The sequence below is a fragment of the Gopherus evgoodei genome, unplaced genomic scaffold (genome assembly GCF_007399415.2).
Source record: "Gopherus evgoodei ecotype Sinaloan lineage unplaced genomic scaffold, rGopEvg1_v1.p scaffold_40_arrow_ctg1, whole genome shotgun sequence".
Classification (NCBI taxonomy): Eukaryota; Metazoa; Chordata; order Testudines; family Testudinidae; genus Gopherus; species Gopherus evgoodei.
In genome coordinates, this window is record NW_022060061.1 from 116,904 (window position 1) to 143,768 (window position 26,865).

A 26,865-nucleotide genomic window follows, 5' to 3' on the forward strand; every position below is an offset into this window, starting at 1 on the left:
AACACAGCAGGGGTGCTTGAGCAAACAGCAGGCACCATGCAAGAGTCCGGCCGGAACAGACTCAGGCCAGCATGAGGGGGTCGTGCTGCACACGCTCCCGTGTCTCAATGCGTTGTGCACGTGAGACGTGGTTTAAGGGTACACAACGCCACGGCAGCAGCCGGCTTCAGTTAGCCAAACCCTGTCCAGTTTTCGTTCCTCCCTCGGCGGACGCGGCAGAGCCTCCAGGCAGCAAGTGCCAGGTGAATGCTATGTGCACATGGGACCGACCCCCAAGAGCAGCTAGTCAGACATCAGTCCTAAGAATCCACCAGACCTGTCGCAAACAGTGCTGGACTTTGCACCTGTTAAACCACATATTCCCTTGACCCCGGGGCCCTTCTCTGTCCATGTGGGAGGCCTAGCGAGCGTGCAGCTAAAGGCCGACCATCTCCCTCTCTCGCCCATGTAGACAGCCACATAAGCAACCAGTCCCGCTGGAGTCAAGTGGGACCTTAGACACACCTATGGCGCCTGGTCTCCCTACAGAGACATCTCGCTGCTGAGAGGCTTCCTTCCCTAGCACTCTATGGGGCATCATACTTCGTCAGTCCCCCCTCTCCCAGGAGCAGCACAGGTGCAGCAGTGACCTCATCCCCAGGAACGCCGCCCGTCGGGAACCTCAGCGCTGCGTGGGGCAGAGGCAGGGTCGCATGCAGGCTCCTCGGCCACGCACACTCCAGCCAAGCAGCGGCTTCCAGTCACTACCTAGGCTCTTCTGTGCCTCAGCACGCACAGAGCCAAGGTCGCCTCTCTCTGCTTAGGAAGGGGAAGCGGGAGAGACGCCCAGGGTATAATTTATAGGAGAGATTTATTTGAAGAAATATTACAACATATAAAAACTACATAAAGGATTAATTTCCACTTTATACAAGTGGTTGATTATTTTCAGTACAATGCATAATAAAAACATCCTCCTTAAAATCCAGAATGCACGGTGGGGGCACTGCACAGCCGAGCACTAAAATGATTAGTAGCTGATAATTTGACCATCACATACTGCTTCCAAGGTCAGCCAAGGAGACGAACACTGGTCATGAGAACAGCTGAACGGAGACAGACCTCATCATGTCATCGAACAAAAACAAACAATCAGTGCATGTTTGGGAGTCCAGGGGCCAGAACGAGGAGGTGGGAGATTTGCACGCTAGTCCAGAGTGTCCATCTTTTCTGGTTTGCTGTTATCTGTGAAGGAACAAGAGACACCATTGGCCCAGAAGGCAGGCTGCTCGCTGGCACTGCACGACAGCAGAGTCTGGCTCCTTTGTACGAGGACCCCCCCGCCCCCAGCTCAGCTCTACCTGTGAAGCAAGGCTGAGATTTTCAAGAGCCACTAGCGATTCTGGGGGCCAAACCTGGGACCTGTGAAAGGGTCTGAGCAGCAAGAAGGGCTTTCCCCCTGGAAAGACGGTGTTTTAACGCAAACAGCCAGCCAAAAATCACCTGAGTTTGGAGAAAACGGTTCAGGAGTCCTGTGGAGACAGGTTCGTTCTACGGGGTTTAGCGGCACGGCAAGGCAGGCGAACCCTGGCTTGCTAGCAGCCCCTCCTCGTTACATGCAGCCTGTTGCTCATCCCCTGACCCTCCCCACCCAGAGCTGCTCTGATGGTCGGGAGGGGGTAACACACCAACACCAGCTGGAGAGCAAGACTTGATCCCGGGAATGAAATGGTCCCCGGAAGGGCAGATTATTCAAGCACAATTCCAGCTTGGGACGGCGGAGCTACCAAGTGCCCCGCTGAGATCGGTAGCTGCACGTTACCGGACTGACGCTGCCATCGATAACCGAGATGCGCCCGGCAGAGTGGCTTGTGCGCTGGCTGCTTTGGGCCTGTGGGAGGGGAGCGAACAGGAGCCATTTCCAGCTTCCCTCAGCGCGAGCACAGACCAGCTAGGAGTCCTGCGCCCCGAGATACCTGTGGCCTCCTCTTTCATTTTTGCCAACACACACGACTTGATCTCCAGCCCGATGGATTTCGCCAGAGGCGGAGGCACTGCGTTGCCAACCTGTGAAGAGAGGCAGGGGAGCCGTGAGCTCTGCAGATCCAGAGCACGTTACATCGGGTAAAGGCAGCAGAGCTTTCACGGCCTCCGCTGCGATCACCCACCCAATGACCCCATTCTGAGCCAGCCTCTCTCCTTCCAGACCGGAACCCAGATTCTGGATTCCCCGATTCCCCAGGCAAAGGGCCTTGCGTTAAAGGCTGGGGCTCCGGCCCTCCACCACACTGCACCATGTGCAGTCAGTCATTCACACTGGCCCCACGCCAATGTGAACGGAGGAGCGGGGATGGAGGACTGGCCCTGCTGCAACGCACCCACCAGGTGCAGGGGAAGCGGCCCGCCCAGCACCTCGCCCTGCTCCCCAGGGAGTGGCACCCACCTGTCTGTGTTTGTCCAGGACATTGCCAAAGAGCCTGTAGGTGTCCGGGAAGCCCTGGGATCGCGCACACTCCCGCACGCTCACCACCCGGTGCTGCTCCGGATGAAGCACTCGGCCCTGGGAAAGGGAACCAGGACACGGAGGCAGCTGTGAATTCCCAGACGGTCGGACGGCAGCGAGACAGGGTGCTGGGGTAGGTGCTGCACCAGACCCTGCCGCACGGGCCCCCAAGAAACAGCCGCTGAGGTTAGCCCCAGCACAAGAGTGGGTCTTCCCCCCCCCCCCCGTGATTTAACCCACAGCAACTGGCTGTGCAGACATCTCCCTGCCCCCCTCTGCACCCCAACAGCGCAGCGGCAGCCATGGCTGAGTCCCAGCTCACCCAGCCGGGGCCGCGCTGACGCACCTGTTTGCCCATGGGCTCCGGGTTGGTGACGGTGGTGCTGAAGAAGCCGTCCCACTCTAGCCTGCCATACAGTCCGGCCCAATGGTTGTGCCGATTGCCGGTGTGGGGCAGGCACCAGGGGATGAGGGTGTTGAACTGTCGGTCTGCCGGGTCGCATGGTTTACCTGCGGGAGGGAACAGAGCATAGGGATTTCCTCTGCGCTACAGGCCAAGGAGCGGACTACAGGGGAGGGTGGCAAGGAAGCTGGGCAGACAGCCTGGTTCCCGTATGTCCCATCCCAGGACCCAGCAAAATGGGCCCTAGGAATTAAGCGCCACGGAATTGACACATTTTCTATCCCCGGTGTTTAACCTGTGGAACTCATTGCCACACGATGGCTACTGAGAACAAGGACAAGCCACGGGTCAGAGACGAGAAGATGCCGTCTATGCTCATTAGAATGAGAAGGGCTCTCAGATGTCAAGAGAGGAACTAATTAGCAGTCCCCCTCTCCCGCCTCCCCTCAGCACCCACAGGTGGGACCCTGCAGCCACTCCCTGCCCCCCAGCTCTGTGCAGGCACCCGCCCTGTACCTTCTGCGCAGGAGCACACCCCCCGCAACGCTCCAGTGCTGCTGCGTCCATTCTTCTTCTCATGGTGAGTGTACCGCAGCTTCCGGGTGGTGGTGCCGTCCGACAGCCGCACCTCGATGTTGGGCAGGTCGCGCCAGTCTGAGCCCGGGGCCAGGGGAACGTGCCTCATCCGAGCAGCTACCAGCGCGCTCATGTCCTGCAAGGCCAAGCCCGAGATCCAGCATTACCCTTCCCCTGCAGCCCGCCCCATACCGCCCCCCCGCCGGGCCTCAGCATGCAGGGCGCTGCCACTGCTGGGGACTCGGGCAGGTAGAGGCAGGCTGGCCTGGGTTCCACGCTCGCCTCTGTCACTGCATCTCTCTGGGCTCAGGGCCCCCAGCTGTAAGAAGGGGAAATAATCCCACCCTTGGCTATGGGGCAGGGCCAGTCCCTCGCTCTGTCTGCGCAGGGCCAGGTCCGACAGGGGTTTGATCCCAGTCGGGGCGTCCGGGTGCCCCTGCAGCAGCGGCCTCCCCAGGCGCAGGTGCTGCTTTCCGCAGCGAACACCCTCACCTTGCAGATGTGATCCCTGAGGATGGGTTGATACTGCGAGCCCCTGATTTGCCGCTGGAACCAGGACTGCGGCTCCCCATTGTAAGAGATCTCGAGTGCCGAGGCGCCGTTCCTGATCTCCGGCAGGTCGGACATGGTGTCCCGGACCGTGATGGTTCGGAAGGGCCCTGAGTACGTTCTAGGAGGAATAAAGGAAGTGGTCACCCAGCTGGTCGCAGCTCGCCCCCGCCCATCACTGACCGGCCCCTTCAGGCAGGGGAAGAGCCGGCACGGCTCAGAGCAGCTTGGTCCTCTCCCAGGCGTCCAGAGCCGTCGCTCCAGGGGCCCCATCCACACCCCAGGCCTGGGCACAGCCCTGCGGAGGACGCGCTCACCTGGTGATATTGCTGACAAACTTCTTGTCGTCCACCACGACGCTCAGCTGGCAGGCCCGGGGTGCGAACACATGCAGGGGCTCAGGGAACATGGGCAGCTTCTCTCCAGGGGCCGCAGCGAGGACGATGGCCCTTCGGCGTGTCTGGGCCACGCCGTACTGACCCGCCTGGACCAAGGAAGAGTGCCCTGAGCAAACGCGAACGTGGGCTCGTCCCCCCAGCACAGGACCGTGGCGTCCTGAGCCGGAGAGCGGCAGAATGGGAACGGCGGCAGAATGGGAACGGCGGCAGGGGAGCCGGGCCGAAGGGCTCAGGGGAGGCAGCATTCCTGCCGTGGTGTCCTGGGCCAGAGAGCGGCAGAATGGGAATGGCGGCAGGGGAGCCGGGTCGAAGGGCTCAGGGGAGGCAGCGTTCCTGCCGTGGTGTCCTGAGCCGGAGAGCGGCAGAATGGGAACGGCGGCAGGGGAGCAGAGCCCAAGGGCTCAGGGGAGGCAGCGTTCCTACTGTGGTGTCCTGGGCCAGAGAGCGGCAGAATGGGAACGGCGGCAGGGGAGCCGGGTCGAAGGGCTCAGGGGAGGCAGCGTTCCTGCCGTGGTGTCCTGAGCCGGAGAGCGGCAGAATGGGAACGGCAGCAGGGGAGCAGAGCCCAAGGGCTCAGGGGAGGCAGCGTTCCTACTGTGGTGTCCTGGGCCAGAGAGCGGCAGAATGGGAACGGCGGCAGGGGAGCAGGGCCGAAGGGCTCAGGGGAGGCAGCATTCCTGCCGTGGTGTCCTGGGCCAGAGAGCGGCAGAATGGGAACGGCAGCAGGGAAGCAGGGCCGAAGGGCTCCGGGGAGGCAGCGTTCCTGCCGTGGTGTCCTGAGCCGGAGAGCGGCAGAATGGGAACGGCGGCAGAATGGGAACGGCGGCAGGGGAGCCGGGCCGAAGGGCTCAGGGGAGGCAGCATTCCTGCCGTGGTGTCCTGGGCCAGAGAGCGGCAGAATGGGAACGGCGGCAGAATGGGAACGGCAGCAGGGAAGCAGGGCCGAAGGGCTCCGGGGAGGCAGCGTTCCTGCCGTGGTTTCCTGAGCCGGAGAGCGGCAGAATGGGAACGGCGGCAGGGGAGCAGAGCCCAAGGGCTCAGCGGGGCAGCGTCCCTGCTGCAATTCTGGCCAGAGGGGAATGAGTTTGGCAGAGTCGGGTTTAACCCAGCCGAGTCTCCGGCCAGGGCAGCCTCCATCGGAGCAGGGCCCCCAGATCCCGGCCGTTGCCTGGCTCCTACCTGCAGCACCCCGAAGGTGCACTGGTAGCCCATTCGCACGAGGCACCGCAGGGTGAGCTTCAGCACCATGGAGCGCTTGAAGGAGACAAAGTTCCTCACATTCTCCAGCAGGAAGAACCTGGGTCTGTAGTAGTCACAGTAACTGCACGGGGGATGGACATGGGACAAGCGAGATTAGAGACAGGCTCCTGCCGGGCCAGCAGACAGACCCTGGAGCCAGTGCCACGAACTAACCCTCCGCACTGGAGGTTCTGCACAATTCTGGTGACTCTCACCCCAAAACACCGAGAGGGGCTTGGAAGCTCCGAGAGGCAGCTCAAGTCTCCTGCGGTTTGGGGTGGAGGGGAGTCAAGTCCCAGGGGAGACAAAGCAACCTGCCTGGGTCTGCCGAATCCCAGTCCAGTGCCCCTCCCTTCCTACCCCACCGATGGTTACATGGCCGTTGGAGAGTCCTCAGCAGCCCCTTCCACCCTCTCCACACCCTCGGGGACAGTTCAGTCGTTAAAGCAGAGGACTCGGGTTCCTGGGCTCTTTGACCTTGGGGCAAGACACATCCCCCACTCTGTTGTGTCTCAGTTTCCTTGTATGTCCGGCCATTACCCTAAGGTCAGAGCTCGCCAAGCACAGGTCACACGAGACCCCGAGAAGCCTCCATGGGAGGAGAGGGGCCCAGAGCCCCAGCAGCACCTGCAGACCCAGTTTGCATTTCCCTAGCAGGGCGTGCCCGGGCAGAGCCCACTGCTCCGATACATGGACGCAGGGGGCTTCTCAGGTACGCCAGCCGCAGCCAGCCACCCATCGGGACGGGCAGCCGGCGGCAAGGCCGGGCCCCTCACCTGAGAAAGGAGACCACCAGGGAGTTCTTGAACTTGGAGTAGGTGCGGGAGTTGAAGCGATTCATGCCGCTGAAGCCCTGGCAGGGCGGGCCGCCGCACAGCATCTCCACGTCCCCCTTCTGCGGGAGCTTCTGGCCCAGCGAGTTGGTCTTCTCACCAGACATGACCAGCTTCAGCAGCACATTGCAGTCCTCGGTGAACACCGTGGTGCCGGGATTATTGAGGCGGAAGGCCTGGGCAGCCGGATCCCACATCTCGATGGCCCACAGCGTCTCCGAGATCCCTGGGGACGGAGCAGGAGCCAAGGACGTTAGACCCAGCAACAGCCCACAGCAGGCACTTCACACCGGTTCCACCCAACTCGGCTCTGTCATTTTCAGGGAGCATGTGTGGGGTGGGGGTAGGGGGCTGCTAGAGGTGGTGCGGTCTAGTGAGCGGAGCATTGGACAGGGGCTCAGGACAGCTGAGTTCTATTCCCGCCTCTGCCACTGACCTTGGGCAAGTCCCTTTCCCTCCCTCGTGCCTCAGTTTCCCTTCCAGCCCCTGGGTCTATCTAGGCTGCGAGCTCTTTGGCCAGGGGCTGATTCATACGAGCATCTGTGCAGGGCCCAGCAGGGGAGCACAGAGGTTTGTTCCAGAGTCAGGAAATCAGCCGTGGAGCTCCAGGGCCTGCTCGCAGGCGGGCAGCCGAGACCGGTGGGTTGCGACCCGCGAGTGGGGGGATGCTGTAATCTACTATAGCAAAGCGACTCTTGCTCCCCCCTCCAGCCACCCCCAGTTCAAGCTCCAGGATTCTCCGCCAACCTCTGGCAACGCAGGTACGTGCCAGCGGTTCATTGCTGCTGCTATGTAAACCTAAGGGGGTGACACACATTTGGCTTTCAAATAAGGGGCTGCCAGCCTGCGAAAGCCAAGAAACGGGGGCCCCTCTGGGACTCGCTCGTGCCGGGATCCCCAGGCACCACAGTACTAGAAACAATTCACACCGAAGAGATGCAAGGAGGAAGGGCCCCCCAGGGCCCTGGCTCTGCACCCCACTCCTTGCCTGCTTGGTGGAATCCCTCAGACAGGCCCCCGCAGCCCGAGAACACGTCCAGGGTGCGCAGTTTGGGCAGCTTCACCTCGGCAGCCTCCTGTCTGCTTTGCTCCGAGGCAGACGCCGACTTGCCTTTGCCTGGGCGGGGAAAGGAGAGACCGTTTGTGCCGGCACCCGGCTGCCTCTCTGGCCGCGGTCGGGAGCAGGCGAGAACTCAGGTGGGTTAAGGGGCTGCTTTCCAAAGGGCAGGCTGGCACCCAAGCACCATTACCCCCCTGCCCCCACAGTCTATTTCCTTGCTAGCGTTTGGAATGCAGATCCTTCCCCCATCTCTACATCACTTAAAACCAACATGAAGCCCCCGCCGGCTGGACGGGTTTAACCCACTCGCACTAGAGCCTCCCCCTAAGTCCACTCCCCCTTCCCACCACCCCGCCGCCTTTCGTCCCCACTCCCAGCCAGGAAGGTACGTCAGCCCTTCCCCCCCTTCGTGTGGCTCTTTCACGCAGCAGCGGGGCAGAGAAGAAACACGAAACCAGCACAACAGCTTGGGCACATGCCAGGCTGAGCTCCTTGGGGCAGACAGCGCCCAGCACCTTAGGGGTCTGGGCCATAGACGCTACTGTCATACACCTAACAAACAACGTACAGCTCCCAGCACAGCAGGGGCCTGGGCCACAACTCTGATACAGGAAACTACTCTAAGCTTTTGGGAGTGGGGTAAGGTTTCACATTGCTGTCCCTTTACAATGCTGCAGGAGATACACCTGTATCCTGCATGAACATTACTTCAAACCAGCATTTCTGTGTCTGGTTATGCACAATGCAGCTTTCCCTGCACGGTTCTGGGCAAGCTGTGCAGTAACATGGAGCAGAAGCAGCTACAAAAAAGTTGCGAGAGACAAACACACCAGGATTTAGACTTACCTTTGCCTTTGCCTTTGCCCTTGCCTTTACTGCCAGCTCGGCGGGCATGGTTCGGGGGGTCTTCAAAGCTCTTGGTTTTTGCATTGTAAGCCTGCAAGGGAACAGACGTAAGGCTCACGCGTGCCCTTTATGCCACCAGCCCAGCTGGTGTTTGGGGGACGCTGTCTTCGTGAGCACTACGCTGCTTCAGTTAACATAGGGCAGCGCTAGAATCCACCCACCCCTTTGTCTAAGCCCCTGTGTGATCCTGAAAACTGCCCCCTGGACGCAGCCCGGGCGCTCAGCTCCACAGCGAAGCACTGTGACACACTTCTGGTGGCTCTCAGAGAGAGGGCTCTTATGCTTCTGCCTGGACTCCCCTGAGAACCGCTCACACCCTTGCTGGCCGGCTCAGGATAGACGGGGCCACGTCCCTTTCAACAACGCTTGGCAGAATCAAACAGCGCTGTGTCCCCTAGCAGGTACAAAGAGTCCCTGAGACTTGTGACGTGCCCCAGAACTTGGCTACTGATGTTTACGATGTGCAAGTCAGTTCTAGCAACCCCTCACGTGTCCCGTCACCTGCTCTGTTCGCTCCCGCCCCCCCCGTGCACCTCCAAGCAGAGGTTACCTCTAGGAAGTAGAAACGGTCAGACCCGCTGGCAGAATAGTCCTGAATACATTCCGTCAGGTCCTCTCCGTACTCCACCCTGCAGCGGCCCTGCACGGCCTTGAAGTCCAGCGTCACCTCCTCATCGCTCCAGTACAGCAGGTTGATGTCCGAGTGGTAACTTGCTTTCATGGACTTGTGGGTATTCTCAGGCCTGCAGCACACAGGTCACTTTCACTAGGCAGTGTGCTTGGGGGAGGCGGGGAAAGGGACTGCGCTTATACCCCGCACACTGCCTGAGTTCCAATATCCACCATGTTAAGTCCATCCCCTTGGAGAAGACAGACAGGAACGTTCACCCAAATCTCTCCTGCCCCGTTAGCTGGTGCTCATCCTGCTGGAGAAGGTTAGATTCGTTCTGATAAACAAAGCAGCTGGTTTGTTATCCCGGCGGGACACGCAAAGAGGTGGGAGTAGCTCCTGAAGGATGACCTAGAGTGTGGGCTGAGCAGGGCTGCGAGGAAACCTAGGAACAGTGCAGAACCTGGCTAGGGCTGAATGGAGCACTGGGTTAGGGAATGTCTGCGCCGAATGCTGCCACCTCAGACAGACACACGCACTAGCTTTGCTCAAAATAGCACACTAAAAACAGCAGCATAGCTGGGTGCAGCACAGGCAGCGGCTCGGGCTAGCCACCGGAGTACATGCCCTGGGGAGATTTGAACTCAGGCAGCCGCCTGTTCAGCTATCCCTGGCCGCAGAGCTAGCACGTCTGTCTGGCCGAGCTGGGAAGCACCCTCCTGGCTGAGCGCAGACGGCCCCTGTGTGGCCCCAGGGAGAGTTCCGGTCTGTCTATGCAGCATGCTGGCTTTGCTTTGGGGACAGGGTGGAGAAGGCCCCTACTCGTGCGGCTCCTCCCCAAACGGACCTTCCGGAGGCTCTGCCCGAGCCCAGCCCCGCTCACCTGTAGAACTTGTAGACCCGCAGCTTGATGTCAGCTTCGTTGGGCTTGCCATTGTTGCGTATGCTGCAGAAGATCTCCTTGATGCGGCCCACGCGGTACGGCTCCGGGGCGTCCTGGTTGCTGCCCTTGATGTACTCGGAGGACTTGCGGTAGTGCTCTGGGTACAGCTCCTCATCCACAGCCTCCTTCTTGGGGCGCTTGGCTGGGCTGGCCAGCTTCATGCTGGGGTTGGGGGAGAGCGGAGCAGGGGTAAGAGGCTGCCCACCGATCCACCCTTCAGGGGACAATCCAACGCAGCCCCCCGAAGTGCCCCGGCCTGGCAGCGACTCTGCTTTCGGAACCAGGGCCCTTCCCTGATTAAGGAGCCCCTCTGACGAAGCAGAAAGCCTGCCGGCAGCAAGGAGGTACGAGATCTTGTGGGGTCCCCTCTTCCGCGTGTGCAGCCCAGGCGTTTTCAGAGCCCCGATGCTGCCGGAATACGCGTCTCCTGAGCTGCCACAACGGCTCGGACCCAGCGAGCTCTCTAGCCCCCTGTCCCGTCTCTGACCAGCTGCTTCAGAGGAGGGTGCAAGACAGAGTCACTTGGGCAGGAAGCTCTTCGAGGCAGGAACTGTTGGGTGTTTGTGCAGAACTTCGCGCAGTGGGTCCTGCTCCACGCTGGGCTCCTAGGCACGACCCAAAGACAATACCCTCCTGTAGGCAGCTGCATGATGTTTGGGTCATGGCCTAGCGATTCAGTGCCGCCACTCCCAGACGGAGGCTGCCACACACCCGTGAGAATCTTCTCTGCTACTCTGCGCACCAGCCACTTTATAGAACCAGGTTACCCGAGTTTCAGCCAGACCAGCTTCGTGTCCTGCTACATCTCCCCCCGCCCCCTGAAAAACTTTATTCCAACTCACCCAGCAGCTGTAGGGGGCTTACATGTCCAAAAACCAACCAAGGAAGCTCTATCTATGGAGTTTACCCAAGGAAAGATTAAGAGCTGACCTGCTCCCTGGCTACATGGGGAAGAGGTTAGGGCAGTGAGGGCTCCTTAGCCGAGTAGGAAAAGGCAGAATGAAACCCTGCAGCCAGCAGTTGAATCCAGACAGAAGTCACACTAGAAATAAGGTGCAGATTTTTTTTTTTTTTTAAACCAGGGAGGACCATTAACCAGGGGAACAACTTGCCTAAGGACAGGGCGGATACTCCATCACATACGCTCTTTAACTCAAGACCATGTGTCTTTCTGTAGAGCCTGCTCCAGCCCAACTGGGGGAGGAGCTCTGCGGGAGGTCACACAGGGATCTTCTAGACTTAAAAACCTCGGAATCCATTTACAACTGCTGGGTTCTCCGTTCTGGGAGATACTGAAGACAACTCCGCCATGGGGGCTGTGAATAAACCCTGCCGAGAAGAGATACCCCCTGCCCGCCTGGCAAGAACCAACCTGAAGGAGAAAGCCTCCGGCAGCAGGAAGACGCCATCCCCTATCCTGTACTGCACCCCGTTCTTTGTCGCCAGGCCGTAAAACATCTTCCCGTCCACCTCCTCTTGGGGCTCCATGACTCTGAGTATTTCCTTCTGCCTCACCTCGTCCAAGCGAGCGCAGCTCATACAGAACCTGTGGGGGAAGCAGAGGGCTCGGAGCTGGATGCAAAGGGCAGCTGAGATATTTATGGGTGCTGCAATCTGTGCTCTTGGGGGCAGGGACTGTGCCTCTGTTGTATGTGCAGCACCTAACACAATGGGGGCCTGATCTGTGCACGACAAACATCACACCTGCTGCTTTTCACACATACCCCACACTGGCTTAAAATGCAGGGGGGGGGTTGGGGGGTCCTGGGGGGGATTTAATCAACACTCCTATTTGAGCCAGGATAGAAGTTGCAAAGAGTCCTGTGGCACCTTATAGACTAACGGACGTATTGGAGCATGAGCTTTCGGGGGTGAATCCCCACCTCGCCGGATGCATGTCATGTGGGGATTCACCCATGAAGGCTCATGCTCCAAACCGTCTGTTAGTCTATACGGTGCCACGGGACTCTGTTGCCTTTTACAGATCCAGACTAACACGGCTCCCCTCGGATACAGGATAGAAGCTGAAACTACTACATTCGGCGTGTCTGAGCCGACAATACCCTCCAGCAAGCCCCAGGTTCCTGTTAGCACAGTGCCCCAGATGGCTGAGCTGAGAAAACAGAACCAGCCAGTCCGCCCTGATTGCCTTGAAGCTCCTCTCCATGCGCAGGCTCTGCCTGCCTTGAGCTGGCAATAACCCGAGTACAAATAAACCAGAGCTCAGGCGAGTTGCATCTAAACCCATCTCTGGAGAGACGATGGAGCCTTTTGCCCCGCCAGCCAGGCAGCCTCACGCACTCACTTGTACTTGTTGTCTTCCAAGGGCTGGAGCTTCGGAGGAGACTCGAACCTGGCATACTCTTGATCATACCACATTTGGTAGAAATAGGTTCTGCCGTCGTCTTCCACCATCTTTATCTCCATGTCCAGCCCCCCCTGTGGGGAAAGACAAATTGTAGAGGTCCCGCAGCCAGGGGGCGAGCAACTGGCTGGATCCCACCGCCGGACAGACTGTTGTTACGTACTCAGGATACTTATCAAAAGAGCGTCACACGTGGGGGAAGGGCGGGGAACCTCTGTTCCCCTCGCAAACTTCTCTCCAGGAAGTTACCCAAAAGGAGCCCGTGTATCATTCCGAGAACGAGGGGTGCCAGGACACCTGGGTTCTATTCCCAGCTCTGCCACTGACCTGCTGCGTGACAGTCGGCAAGGTGCTTCCTCTCTCTGTGCCTCTGTTTCCCCTCCCACCCTTCATCTGTTCACACTGCAAGCTCCTCAGAAAAGGAACCACCTCTCACTAGCTGTGCATACAGCCCATCGTGCAACAGGGCCTTGACCTTGTCTGGGGCCGCTAAGCAATCGAGTCCATTTCGTTGGACAGCCATTTTCGCCAAGCCTCTACTAGCTCAATGACCAGCTGTGTCCTTCAAGCAGCTGTCACTTGCTGATGTCCCAAGATAAGCAGACTAGGCTGGGTCCCGAGCCACGCAGCGCTCTCCCACCGGAGGTCTGCCAAGATGACGGCAGCCACCCACCTCCAAGGCCCAGTTCTCCGAGGGAGCCTTGTAGACAACGTTCACTTTGCCGTGGATGTAGGACAGCTGCATGTCCTCGCACTCGTCCACCAGGAAGAGCTCCAACGAGTCCGAGGTCTTTCCCAGGACAGTGTCGATGCCCTGGCAGAACCAGTGGGCATGGAACATTTGTCCACTGCTGTCTTCCCACAGCGCAGTGACTCTGCAAGGGAAGGGCTTGTGTTTTACCACCACCGCAAGGCTGCCAAGGGAAAGATGCTTTCCTCATCGCTGGCTGGGCTACGAAAGTTTCACCCTGAGCGGTGCCGGGGCAAACGAGACCCCAGGCGGAGAGGGTCCGAGGAGAGCTGGGACTCCGGAGACCCAGGTTCTCTTCCCAACTCTGCCACTGCCCTGCTGGATGACCACGGGCAAGTCACCTCCCTTCCCAGAGCCTGGGTCTCCTCTCCCACCCATCTGTCATGCGTATTTAGACTGAGCTCCTTGGGGCAGGTCTCTTACCGTAGGTAAGGGAAGGTTCTAGGCTGGGGCCTCCAGGACCCACCATGGCACAAATCAGTAACAGCAGAGTGACAGCCTCACTCAGACAGGGATCTCCCAACATCTCTGCAGGAAATGCCCCTATGTGATCACTGCAGGACACGCCTGTAATCCCTGCACCGGTCCCTGCCCAGAACCCCTCCGGCACGCAGACAAATGCACGTTCGCCCCCAGATCGCCACAAACCTGGCTAGGTAGAGAGGCTTGGAGGGCTCGTCGGGGCTGACGGAAACGCAGTCCCCCACCTCCAGGGTCTCGGAATCAATGCAAACCTTCTGGTAATAGTCCTTCTTCCCGTCGCGCTGCGGACAAAGGCTGCTTATTAGAACCGGCAGAAACCCCATTACCTGGAGTTCTCATTTCTCTCGTGGTTCGGAGCTAGAGACACTCCCCTGCTCTGCCGGACAGCACCTGGAACCCACGGTGAGCTCTCCGTGTCCTTCCGCAGAGCCCACGAGTTGACAGTCCCGGCTAAGGAGCCTTTGCACTCTGGCTGCAGCTGCAGCAGCTCCTGCTTTTAGCGATGGGGTCCCTGGCTCAGTCCCCGGTGTGCTGGCCACGAGGGCAGCCCGTACGAGGGAGGCGGGGGCTTTCATTAGCAGCCTTACTGAGCGTTCCTGCTGTGACCGCAGCAGAGTTCCTCACTGGTGGGGCTGGAGAAGCCGTGAACGCTGACCCGCGTCTATTCCCAGAGACAGGGGTTCTGGCCCCTGCATTGTAGCCACTCCTCAACCACAGCCCAGCTGTCACGCAAGCCACCCCCCAGCCTGCAGACAACAGGAGCTCGACGCTTCCTGCGAGACGCTCGGTTCTAGCAAGGCCTGGAGCCCCGCAGAGATGAGAAAAGGTTCCGATTGAGGGTTAACCTCTGACAGGCCCACAAACTCCCACCCAAATCTGCTCCCCATGCAGCGCGCTGGCAAACCAAACAGGCTAGAGTGGACAAAGGAGGTGCGGCTGAAAAGCCCCAATTCCCCCAGGGGCTGGTACATCTCAAAATGCTCCCACGCGTGTCACAGACGCCATCAGACCTGTGCAGCGGATCTCGCTGCACGTTCCCTAAGCAGCACGCAGGTGGTACCTGCACCCAGCACAGCAGATCCACGTCCACCAAGGAAAGCAGGGGCTATGCGCGATTGCTGCGCTGAAGACCTGGCAATGGGGCAGCAGCGAGAACCCTGCAGCTTCCCAGCTGGCAGGTAACGTTCCACCCACTGGGGAGATTTGCTCACGACATCAATGCCCGTTTACCTGGGCGGGAACACACGTTGCCAGTGAGATGTCTCCTCCGGCCCTACCTTGATTGGCTCCCCCACCCAGGAAATCCTGCTTTTATTCTGCTTCTTCTTCCTTCCCTGGAGCATTTTTTTGGGGGACGGCATTTCGGGGATGTTATCGTCCACCTCCTCGTCTTCATCTGCTTCTCTGACGGCCAGATTGGGGCACCTAGGGTGGGAGCGACAGTCAGGGCATCTGGTGACTGACGGGGCCACGCGTTCGGTCCCCACCACCCGCCAGGGCAGGTCGGCTCCTTCAACAGGCTCCCAAGTGCTTTGCCCAGCCCTTCCCAACGCCAGGGCTTCCACCGTCTCCCATGGGAGATGCTGCCACAGCCCCAGATTCCACCCCTGGTCCCCGAGCCTCCGACCATTATTCCCAGCAGCAGCCCATCCCAAACTCTGGCATGCTGCTGCCTAAACCATTTTGCTGTGTCCTCCATGCTCAGCGCCTTTGGGAGGGGCAGATGGTCCCATCCCTGCCCCACTCTGCAGTGGAAGAGGGAATTTCACTCACTTCTGTTCAGGTTTTATAATCACATCACTACCTGGGTCTGGTCTGGCTTGCTACAGAAAGGACGTGTCACTGAGATTAGCGTGGGCAGCACGTCCCTCCGCCCCGTCGACAGACAGCAGCGGCTTCAAGGTAACGAGAGCAGAGTGGAGTGGCCAACACGCCTATCCAGACTTACACCGGGAAAGCTCTCAAACTACCAAGCACTTTGGAAGGGCCATAAACCCTTGTGCTTCAGGGCGTGAGCTGAGCTCTCGTGACGGGGGGTCAGGAGGGAATCTCCCCCAGGGGCAGGTTATGCCATCGCTGTCTGCTGCTGTGGCTCTTGGCTGACATGGCCAGTGCTGGCCCTGCTGGAGACAGAGACCAGACTCTGCTCCTGTCTGGTCATTCCAATCCCGGGTAGTACCAGCTCTTCATTCTGTCCTGTCAGGAGACTGCTGACTCCCTGTACAGTAATGTCTGCTGTCCCCAGCATCCACCCCCCCGGGCTCTGCGCAGCTCCCAGGTGCTCGCTCGCCTCCTCTGCAGGCAGGCTTGCTTGCTCCGTCCACTACCACCAAACTTGACCATGTTCTGGCAGGCTTTGCACTTTCCACACTCGGGCTGCTGACAGACCTGCAGGGAAGGGGAGAAAGGAGAAGGCTGAGTGATTGCCAACGGTGGAGGAGCCATAGGAGCAACTCGTCCCCGAGGACGTGGCGCTCCCAAGTGGAAGCAGGAGCTTGGCTCCATCAGGGCTTGCTCCCGACCATGGCCAACAGCAGAGTACAGGCATGAGCAAAGCCTGTGGACAGACTCACACTGACTAGAAGAGGATTTGGAGTGGAGAGCGAGCACCCCATGCTGCTCCTTAGCATCCTCCCACCACGGAGCAGCCCTGGCTGGCCCGGGAGGTGCCAAAGGGGCCTCCGGGAGAACCAGGCCTGGAGGGAAATGGCAGAGCCGCCCTGACACAGTACAGCTTCCTTCCTTTCCCCGCACTATTCTCAGTGTTTCCCTTCTTCAGGCTGCAGGGAAATGGATGCATTGTCCCCAGAAACTGAGCCTTTCCCCTCTGGGGCACCACGTCCAGCCAGCCACACAGCCCAAGGGGCAGCGGGAAGCCATTCCCCAGCACTCTCCCCTGAGCCCCCAAGCTGGGGGTCAGACGCAGCTGCTGGTTACCTCACACACGCCGCAGCGCCGGCGCTTCATGGCGTTCTCCTTGTCTTCCTCTCTCTCGTTCTTCTCGATCTGCTCCGAGAAGAAGGTGTCGAAGATGAGGTACACCAGCTTGGTGGTGGTGGCCTTGGTGGGCCCTTTGTCCTTGTCTATCTTGGTGGGATGCCGAATGGCCTGTCTCCTCGCCGCTCGCCTGGAACAGAGAGCGGCTCAGGCACTGCCCGCTGCAGCACGGTCCTGCACTGGTGGCATTAACCCTGTCCCACCAGACACTGGGATGGAAAAATTCTGGCTACGTGCAATGCCACTGACCATTCTCCCCACACACCCCCTGCCCTGCACGCAAGCTGGCACAGTACCTACTACAGAATCTCATGATAAACTGTGTCTAACTGTTGGCTTGGCAGGAAAAGCCCCTTAACAGGCACTGAAAATGCACTCGTAAGAGAGAGTCCCCACAATCCAGACTGACGAAGGAAGGATCACACGGGGAACCGAGGCCCAGAGATGCAGGGACTCACGCAAGTTTCCACGGGGAGCCTGTGGCCAGGCTGGGAACGGACACCAGGTCTCCTGGATCCCAGCCCAGTGTTTTAACCACCAGACCGTCCTGGCTCCCTAAACAGCAACGCAGAGGGGATTGTCTTTGCACCCAACTGGACTGATTAGGAAGCCGAGTTCAGGAGCCCCTTATGGCAACTCACCCCACGCTGGCATACAGATCCCTGGAGTCTGTCTAGAGCCAGGGAAGTTACCCCAGAATAAGGTAGGGCGTGAATTCAACATGGCATAGCAGCGGGCAGAGGCAAGGCCCGAGACCTAGTGCCTGTATAACCCCCAGCAGAGCACAGCTGTTTGCAGAATGGGCCGGGGGCAGCTCCCACCACCCATACCTCTTCCCCAGGGTGACGCCCGCCAGTTTGATCAGGTCTCTCATGCACGGCGTGATGAGGACGGGCGGCTCATCACTGTCTCCAGCCTCATCGTAGCTCTCCACCTGCTCCACCACGAACTGGGCGTGCCGCAGCAGAGAGTCCTCCGTGAAGCGGTTGAAGTTCAGCCCAGCAGGAGGCACTGTTGTCTGAAAAGACGCAGCAGAGGGTCACGGGACATCCCCGCCTACAGCACGCCTCACACCACCCCAGAGCATTGCAGCTCTAGACCCAACGGCACGGACCTTTTCATAGGCAGCCAGAGTCTTGGGGTCCCTGGTTCTTGGACACAGGGGCGCAGACCACTCAGGGCGGCCCCACAAACTCACCAAGAGCGACTGAAAAGGGAAGCCTCTCATTCCCTCAGCGAGGCTGAGATTCACCCTCGTGCAGCAACACCACAGCCACATCAGCCCTCAGACCAGGCCTCAGCATGGCCACGGCCTTGTGGGGAGCTCTGTGGACGAGTGACATTCACCCTCGCCGTAGGGAAGAACTGGAGGCAGAGCTCCACCCTCCAGAGGGTTTAGTAAAGAGGAACAACCTACAATGTGGCTTGAGACAAACCACAAGTAGAATAAAATCCATCTCCTCGCTCTCACCCACACCCCATTCAATGGGGAGGACCAGATGGACACATCCTCGTACAGACAGTGTGAACGGCCCACGAGTTCAGAGTCAGCTAGTCCAGCAGTTCCCATAGGAGGACACATCCTGGAATCCTTCGCTCACCTCGCCAAGCGCCCCCTGACATTTAGCAGCATGGCTGTGACCCCTTGGCTCCTGTCTGCAATGCCCCTGGGGGCTGGGAACCCAACGGGGAGACTCTGTGGGTCAGAGGACAGCCACGCCATGTCTCACCTCGATCTTGTTCAGCAAGTCCTCATAGCTGACATCGGGATTGTTCTGGAGGAATTCCACAACAATTTTACTCATGTAGATCTTCTCCTGCATTAAGGCAAAGGTGGGAGCATATTCCTCGCTGGGATCCATGAGAATGTAATCCGCAAAGGCTGAAGCAGAGAGAGATTGCCAGAGACGGTGATTGCAGGGGCTTTACGGAACACGTCACCGAACAGCCGAAAGGCCCAAATAAGCTAAGGAACATGTGACGGGAAAAGTGTAAAGGACTCTCAGAAGCAGAGTCCTGTCAGTCCCCCAAGCGTCTACATAGACTTCAATTCAAGAGTGGCTTAGCTCTGTTTAGCATCACTTTGTTCCTCATTGGTATCATCCAAAATAATACCCACATGAACATGGCCTTTGGCAAGAGTTTAAAACCCCTCCCTGAGTTACACTGCGCAGCTGCGCATGGATGAGTCCAGAGAAAAATCAGCATTTCATGGCTTGTGTAACAGGAGTGACCCCCCAGCATCAGCAATTGATTTGCAGCAACCCGCTCTGGCAGTCATCGAGTGCCTCGGCTCCCACTCCCCACCCCCCAGCAGCTTGCTGCTTCGTAGCCGTGGGGTACCTGAATCTTTAACCCTCAGAGCACAGGGATCCTGCCAGCCCCCCCAAGGGAGAAGCCCCCTGAAATGCCCGTTTGCAGACCTACCTGTAGTGAAGCCGATCAAGGCTCTTTCTCCTCCGTCAAACCCAGTGATCCACCAAGCATTTATGGGACCTAGTTTCTTGGCTCGGACGCCACCTGAACGGGGAAGAGCAAGGATGTTTCTCAGACACACACACACATACTCCTAGGAACACACCGCAAGGGTTCGGATTCTGTTGCCCAGGGCCCAGATTCTCTGTTGCCGCACACTGTTCAGCCCTTGGCACCAGATCAGAGCAGGTGAGAAACACTACCAGCTCACGACAGGAGCGTACTGCACACACTGCACACCCCCGGAGAACCAGGCCTGCACGCTGATTTACTGGCCCAGATCAGAGCACAGCTGCTGTTAAAACACTTGCCATGAACAGGCTGTTGAACTTCGGTTCAGAATCAGCACTGCCATGTTGGCCCCAGCCCCACCATAACCGAGCTCCTGCAGAATTACTGAACAATTTACTCCGTGGCAGTGACCTAGTGCTAGCAACGTCACCTGAGCGGAGAGGTCGTTCCTCCCACTGCCAAGATTCCACTGGCGGCACAAAGACTGGGTGTCCCAGGCCTTTGGACTGGTCCTCAGGACACAGACTGAGGAAGTCCCAGGATACCAGGCAGGCCGGTGTCTGCCCCCAGCTCTGCGACAAAAGACACTTACCATCTAGACAAGGGTTGTCGTCATATATTGGTTTCACAGCACCACTGAAGTACAGTTCTATGTTCCTCTCTATGAGCCCGGTGTCAAACGGACACAAATGACCCTTTTTGTCGTAGACGCTGTGAGAGAGGAGAAAGGACGTTTCCCGATTGCACGTTGTTCAACACCTCAAGGATGTTACACTTAATACTCAGCTTAAGCCAGCATCCAGGGCTCGCTGCAAACAGCTCTGCATTTACACGTCCTGCATTGGACACGGGGAGATGCATACTTCTCTTGGCAAGGGCAGAAAGGATTGCACGCCCGGGAACCAAGCTCCAGGCTACGTGCATGGGAAGCAGTCTCACCACCTAGAGTAGTGCTCAAGGCAGAACCAAGCCTCTCCATGTTGTGCAGAAGAGAGCAACCCCCCTGGAGTCTGATTTGCCCCGGGGGTTACAAATGCAGCATTGCTAAACTATTGTTGGTGCACCAGTGCAAGAAGCTTTACCTGAAGGAGGTCACTTTGTGCTGGGGCAAATCCTCATAACTTTCAAACCCATCTTCATTGGCATCAAAAATGGACAAGCGCTCGTCTGTCAGCATCTCCGGCTCCTCCAGCTGAGAGAGAGAGGGGCACATTGGACCTTCACTCCCAGCAGCATGGCCACGTTTCTAAACCCCAGCAATGAGCCGCTTACCGCATCGTCGGGATCCCCCTGGAAGAACTTGAGGTCGGGATCGTCCAGGTACTGTCTGCAGTCGACACACTTGGGAGGCGTGGTCTGCAAGGGAAACAACGCGAGACATCAGGAGCTTTCCTCATTAACAGTTCTGCCATTTACCAGCCTCAGCCCTCCGTAAGCATCACTACATGTTCCCACGCCGATGGCCAGTCCTGAATCTACCAGGAATCTGGAGCAGTAAAACAATCACCAGTGCCTCCGTCACACATTGTCTAGGACCAGGTGTTTCGCAACTTCTCTGACCTGGACAAGCATGGCAGGAGGAAGGACTCACTGCACCGACACAACACACACACGCCCTCGTTACGTTTCGTTTGTGCTACAAATGCTGCATTTAAAGATCACGCGGAGGTGTGAGTGACACGTGCACAGGAGAGAACTGTTTCTTGACTCTCTGCCACTGCGAGTGGTTTCAAAGCTGTCAGCCGTGCTCGGACAGGGCCGAAGCGCTGACGAGAACAGGAAAAACCACTTACTTTAGCAGGCGGTGCGGTTTTAACCTGCGTAGCTTCCTCTTTTATCTCAGACCTGGGCACAAAATACATCAAGACAAGGAATGAAGGCACAGGAGAAAAAAGCCTAGCAAGGCTATTTCACCACCTGCATACCCAGTGCTCTCAGCTGTTCGAGAGACCCGAATACACGCAAACATTTCATTGCTGATGCCCCACAAAACAAATGCGCCATTCTAGCTGAAGTGGTTTTGTGCCACAGGAAGGCACTGAACTCCTCACACACTATCTGCTCACAGATTTCAGCATCCAGCCTTTGGCCCAGGAAGCAGAAGAGATCAGCTGAAAATACTAAGAGTGCCCTCCCCCAAGCCCACACTCATTCTCACCAGTTTGAAGGGGGCATCAGACACGCTACCGGACTCGTTGGGGGGTTTGGATGGGGGTGAATTGTTTTCACTCTTTTTGATTAACTCTGCATTTCACCGAACTTTCCTGCTGGGCTTTTCCGAGCAGGCGAAGGGAGGCACATGCCCAGCTCAGGGAGTGTCAAAGTTCCAGAAGGACCTAAGAGTCTCAGGAGCCAGGGACCTTCTCGACACACTTGTGTCATGCTGCTACAACAACTACCTTGACTGGGGGTATGGGTGGGGTTTTGGGGCTTTTTAAAATAAAAACAGACCTTAGTGTGGCTGCAGTTACACCAGGAAGTTAATCCAGGACTAGGTAGGGTGTGAATTCAATCTCCATGTGGATGCTCCTATTCCAGAATAAGATCACCTTTTTCTGGTTCAGCTTAGTCCACTTTGAAAGCAGATTCAATCAGAAAAAGGCACTCTGATTCTGGAATAAAACCGTCCACACGGAGAGATGTTCTGGTTAGTTTCCAAGTGCAGGCAAGCCCTTATAGCTTTGTAAGCGCTCCCCGTACGAGAAAAGCTGCACAGAATAGCGCATTCACGCTGGGGGCGCGCTGTACTGCTTTAACTACACCAGCAGAGTTATATCATCACCACAGTCCCTCGCTCTTCTTGAGTGCTTTTCATCCGCAGAGCTCAGAGCGCTTTACCAAACAGCTCAATCTCATTATCCTCAGTATGTAGATAGGGAAACTGAGGCACGGAGAAACACAACTCTTGCATACAGACAAGCCCGATGTTCCATTGACTTAACAGGACACCTGGGCACTGCTGAAAACGGGCCCCATGAGGGCCTTTTGGAAAGCCCAGCCTTCACAGCAACAGCACAGCTGGAAGCACAAACAAGGAATTCACTCTGCCAGACCCAATCACCCATCTATATTTTCAGAAGCTTAATAAATTAGTCAACTACCAGAGGAACATTGTTCTTTCAGACACTAAATTGCTTCCATTTCTTTAATGTTGTCTCTCTCTGCCTCCCCAGGTTTAGGGTGATGAAGTCGGACACGGACAGGAAAACTCAGCTAGAAAATCTTTTTGATTTTTTGTTTTGTCCTTTGCCACAACAGAGCCCGTGACAAATTTCTGCGAAGAGAAACGCGCGCAGACAGATCGTAGGACTGGAAGGGACCTCGAGAGGTCACCTAGTCCATGCACACTCAAGCCAGAACATTCCAACACCCGATTAAAGAAACTGTAGCTGCTCTTACCCTTCTTTGGTTTCAATTTTAATTCTTTTTTCATCCTGCTCCTTGAAGTAGAGGTGAAAGAAAGAAATGCATGTCAGAGTCCAACAGCTTTACAAACTAAGCAAATTGGGGTCGCAGCAGAAATACATGAGACAGCTTATGGTGTCCGACACCATCAGGTGGTCCAGAGACATCTACACAGAACACATCACAGGACACCGCCAGTACCAAGTAACCGAGACCCCCGACCAGGGAAATAACCCAGTTCCTCCCTTCCTTGACGGACCGAGGGACGCATCCCTCCCTCTCCACCAATACTGACTGAGATTCTTAATACATCCATGGGTGGCATACCGGAGCCCATCTATCAACTGACGCTTTAAAAACTCTCCCATCCCAATCTGGATCTATGCTGGTTATGTGATATGTAGGTATCTCGTGAACCTCGTAACCGATACTTGCAATCCCCCATAACCCAACCCGACCCCAGATGCACAGCACCTTCCTTCTTAACTTGTGTACACTTGATTTGAAAAATTAACTTTAATAACATTTTAAAATCTGCCGGACTAGTCTTCCTTAATAGCCTAACGAGAGGACCGTCGAAGAATTTGTTTTCAAACATGTGCCAGACGTACCTTCTCTTCTAGCTCTTCTTCCTCCTTCTCTGGATTCGTTTCTTGCTTCACTTCTCCGTTCACCTCGTCCGATTTGCGTTTGTTGGATCTGTTGGGTATGAAGGTGAAAACCAACAGAAAGATCAGTTCTCTGAAAGGAGCAAATTGCTTTTGAGAGAAGGCGAACGGAAGAGAGACCCAAACAGCGCAGTCTGCCTGAAGCTTGTGAAAGCAGCTTTAATGGGCTGTCTGAGCACTGCCACTAGCAGCAGCTGTGGTTACAAAACTGATTACAGAACCGGCGAAGCCGTTCTTATCCACTACACCTTGGTTCTATTAACTCTTTGCATTTCAATAGCATCCAAAACTGGGCGCCCATTGGCCCAAGCTCTACACAAACACGAGGCAGTCCCGGCCCAAACACACTCTCAATCTACACAGACAAGGGGGAGGAGGGGAAGAGGCAGAGCGGGGAAGTGACTTGGCCAAAGACACAAGGCAGGCCAGTGGAACAGCTAGGACAGAAGCCAGCGCTGCCAAGTCCCAGCCCAGAGACCTATCCACTAGCCCACACCACAGCTCTGACCTTCACAGAGAGAACATCAGCTTCCTTCTCACCCTAACGAACGGAACTTAGCCAATCAAAATAATACCAGCTGATATTCCCGTCACCAAGCCATGAACCAGGACCCTAGGGTGTCAGGCACTGCACACTGGGTGTATTAGAGACATGCCTATCGAGGACTGGGATCCCGCTGGGCTAAGATACCCAACAGATTCTCAAGCTGAGGTGTCCCTTTCTGAGCTTCAGGTCATTCCCCTGCTGGTTACAGGATGTGCAGGTCAGAGGCTGTTAGACAGTCATGGGCCTGCAGATATTAGGATCCATTGGGAATCTTTCACAAGAACCCGTACCAACTCTTCAATGAGCAGCCGTGCAAAGAGAACGACGAAGAAGAGGGAGGACACCAATGAACCACTAACAAAAATAAACTGTTAGGAGATTAAAAACCCCATATCCATCTCAAACCCAACCAGAACCACAACCAGGAGCTGCAGGACATACTGACCCTTTGGAAAACAGAGCTAGGATGGTCGGCTGCCTGCCAGAGCTCCGGGTCACCCTGGAACTGGCTGGGGATTCTGTCACAAGAAAAAGAGCAATCATTACTTTGCAGGGAGAAGAACCATTGTCAGTCATAGCTAGAGAAAAGTACACGGCCCGCATCACTCAAGCGCATTCACACACCACCCCGAGGGCCTGATTCTCCTTTACTCCATTCCAGCCTGTGAGGAAGCAGCAGAGTTGATCTTGACCCACCTTTGCGCTCCCCCCCGCCTGCTCCACTCCCGGCGTAGATTAGAGCAGCCTCGAGGCTGTTCTTGCTCACGCTTTGCTTCTCATGGCCCCCGGGATGGGAAGAATAGCCACAGGGCTGTGCACTCCAGCCATGCCCCCAACCAGCCCCCTACTCTGGGAACTGGGCAGATACCAGCTCCACACCAACCAGGAAGGACCCTGTGTGCAGGGGAGATACCAGAGGTCTGCTTCCACCCGCTCTGAAGCCAGAGCACCACAGAAGAGCCTCAGCACAGCTGAGAATCTGGCCATTGTCTGCCACCAGCCATTCCTGCACCATGTGCCGAGCATTCCCCTGTGCCCAGGAGGAGAAACAAGGCTATGCCACATTCCTTCCGACACATCAAACCTGAGCACAGCTCCTGCCCTCCTCCCATTCTTTAACTGGCAGGGATCATCAGCTCCGTTGTGCCAAAGAGCTCCGACAATACCCCACCAGCATTTAAATTGGAGCCGTTTGCTTCCAAAGCTCCTGCGCAACAGAGATTTCTGCTCATTTTTCGTTTGCTTTAAGAGTGAACAGAGCAAGACCAGGAGGTTATGAACCTAAACATCACAGGGCAACGTGCCTCTCACCCCTGGAGTCTGACCCTCTGCATCGTCTCAGGGTACAGCAAGTGAGTGAGGTTGCTATCGGATGCCAAGGAGAAATCCGTACCCAATTCTGCACTGCGAGGTGCCTGCAGTCAAGCAGGCATTTACACGAGCCCGAGGAAGAGCTCCCAAGGGGCACGGCGAGCATACAAACCAGCAGGCCACCCCTACCGGCAGTCACAAAGGGGAGTTCACTAGCCAAGCCTCCCCACGGGAAGTGGGGAGCCAGCTGTGCTCAGATGAAGCACCGAGGAGCATTGGGTGGGGGGCAGCCCCACCTCAGCCGAGGGTCTAGCAAGGGTTCAGTAAGGCTGCCCTGAATCAGCAAGAGAATGCCACAGCGAAGCGAAGCTCACGGGGGCAGAACCCCCAGACCCTGCCTCGCTTGCCAGGGAAGCCCAAGGCCAGCTCATTACTTTTGTTCTCGCCGTTGGATTTGCTCCTCCTGGCTTTGCGGGTTTTTGACATGGTTGCCAATGACGAGGAGGAGGATGCCACGGCTTCCTCCATCTCCATAGCACTGTCCTCCTCCCCCTCAGGGCCGGCTCTCTCTGAGTCCTCGTCGCTGCCATAGGCGCCATTCTCGGAGCATCCGTTGGATTTCTGGCTGAGCGCTGCGGCGTCCCCGTTCTCCACCGACAGCTCTTTGCTGAGCAAGGCCTTCACCCGGGCCAGGTACCCCTCCTATGGGAGCAAGGTGCAGTTACAGCACAGGACCATCACAAAGCCCTCCAAGGGCTGAACCCAACATACACCTCACCCTGGGTCCCCATAGCTACCCTGGCCACAGGCAGCCCTGCACCTGCTCAGGCGGCAGCAGGCTTCAGAGTTAAGATGAACAGGGCAGTTCACGCTCCTTGTAGCTGTTGGCTGCAGATGCAGACAGACATCAGTTATACTCGGCTCGTGTTTCCAGGCTTAGCTACCTTATCTTAAAAAACGAAATCAGAGATTCTCAGCCATCTCTTGACTGCAGAAGCCAGGACCTCCAGGCAGGAACCCTGAGCACCTACATCTTGGTCCCCCCGTTCCCATGTATGCAGACAGCAGGCGTGTGTTGTGTTCTCTCTCTCTTTCTCTCACACACACACACACACACACACACTACCTCCGACAGCTCCTCTCTGTGCAGCTTGGTCTCGAGGTCGCTCAGCTGATTCTGTGCATCTGCTTGTAGGAAGCCATGGACCAGACTCAGCTTCTCCTTCACGCACTCCTGAGGGCACAAGGAGCAGGTGTTACAGGCAACAAGCTTGCGACCAGTTCCCCCAGCCACATAGGCATTGGGTGCTCCCATGGCCTTTCCTTCTGGGCACAGGCAGCTTCTGCGCCCGACGTTCATGGGGGAGGAGAAAGAGCCTGCTTGTTACTGGGGCCTGGGCTGCCTTACTGCCATTCGCAGGGAGACACTCCTTCACTGCAGTAGCGGAGGGCGGCTTTAATATGTCACAGCAAGATTGCCAGAGTTGCTAGGCTGGGCCGGAGCAGAGGCCCAGCTCCCCCACCTCCAACAGAGGCCAGCACCTGCTGTGTCAGAAGACGGTGCATGAAGCCCTGGGAGAGACAGTAAGGGGGGTGGGGGTTCCCCAATAGTTAAAGAAGTCCAAGCCTACACCCTGAGGCCACAGCATTTATAGCTCTTCCAGAATCCGGGGTTATCCCAACAACACTTACTCCTGCTCAGGGGTTTAGGGCTGCAATACCACTACTGCAGGGATTGTTACCAATGACTGCGACCTGCAGGCAGCACATTCTCTGCTGGGTCACGCCTTTGCTAAATCCAGCCAGCCCTGGGGCATGTCGACCCTCAGCCGAGCCTCCTGGGAACCCTCCT

General features: G+C 57.2%; 1 protein-coding gene across 7 annotated transcripts in view; it reads right to left on the bottom strand.

Annotated features, from left to right (window-relative positions):
• Positions 1-831: 831 nt before the first annotated feature.
• The window catches only part of DNMT1 (DNA methyltransferase 1), a 35,479-nt gene continuing 9,445 nt past the window's right edge, over positions 832-26,865 (bottom strand). For 4 of the 7 annotated variants that reach the window (XM_030545827.1, XM_030545828.1, XM_030545829.1 and 1 more), the window contains 32 exons: positions 26,140-26,247; positions 25,448-25,715; positions 24,148-24,220; positions 23,099-23,186; positions 22,482-22,522; positions 20,876-20,927; positions 20,355-20,438; positions 20,165-20,274; positions 19,675-19,793; positions 19,023-19,115; positions 18,326-18,477; positions 17,426-17,613; positions 16,536-16,725; positions 15,889-15,986; positions 14,876-15,023; positions 13,764-13,879; positions 13,038-13,239; positions 12,305-12,438; positions 11,372-11,545; positions 9,940-10,161; positions 8,997-9,189; positions 8,387-8,477; positions 7,469-7,597; positions 6,424-6,706; positions 5,588-5,729; positions 4,328-4,494; positions 3,954-4,131; positions 3,402-3,597; positions 2,829-2,992; positions 2,423-2,539; positions 1,956-2,046; positions 832-1,224 (listed from right to left, as the gene is read on the bottom strand). In XM_030545827.1, the coding sequence (XP_030401687.1) occupies positions 1,187-1,224; positions 1,956-2,046; positions 2,423-2,539; positions 2,829-2,992; positions 3,402-3,597; positions 3,954-4,131; positions 4,328-4,494; positions 5,588-5,729; positions 6,424-6,706; positions 7,469-7,597; positions 8,387-8,477; positions 8,997-9,189; positions 9,940-10,161; positions 11,372-11,545; positions 12,305-12,438; positions 13,038-13,239; positions 13,764-13,879; positions 14,876-15,023; positions 15,889-15,986; positions 16,536-16,725; positions 17,426-17,613; positions 18,326-18,477; positions 19,023-19,115; positions 19,675-19,793; positions 20,165-20,274; positions 20,355-20,438; positions 20,876-20,927; positions 22,482-22,522; positions 23,099-23,186; positions 24,148-24,220; positions 25,448-25,547 (4,173 nt within the window). In that variant the 5' untranslated portion in view covers positions 25,548-25,715; positions 26,140-26,247 and the 3' untranslated portion in view covers positions 832-1,186. Of the gene's footprint in view, positions 1,225-1,955; positions 2,047-2,422; positions 2,540-2,828; positions 2,993-3,401; positions 3,598-3,953; positions 4,132-4,327; positions 4,495-5,587; positions 5,730-6,423; positions 6,707-7,468; positions 7,598-8,386; positions 8,478-8,996; positions 9,190-9,939; positions 10,162-11,371; positions 11,546-12,304; positions 12,439-13,037; positions 13,240-13,763; positions 13,880-14,875; positions 15,024-15,888; positions 15,987-16,535; positions 16,726-17,425; positions 17,614-18,325; positions 18,478-19,022; positions 19,116-19,674; positions 19,794-20,164; positions 20,275-20,354; positions 20,439-20,875; positions 20,928-21,533; positions 21,669-22,481; positions 22,523-23,098; positions 23,187-24,147; positions 24,221-25,447; positions 25,716-26,139; positions 26,691-26,865 lie in introns of those variants that run through there. The other 3 variants (XM_030545824.1, XM_030545826.1, XM_030545830.1) reach the window with 3 other exon arrangements.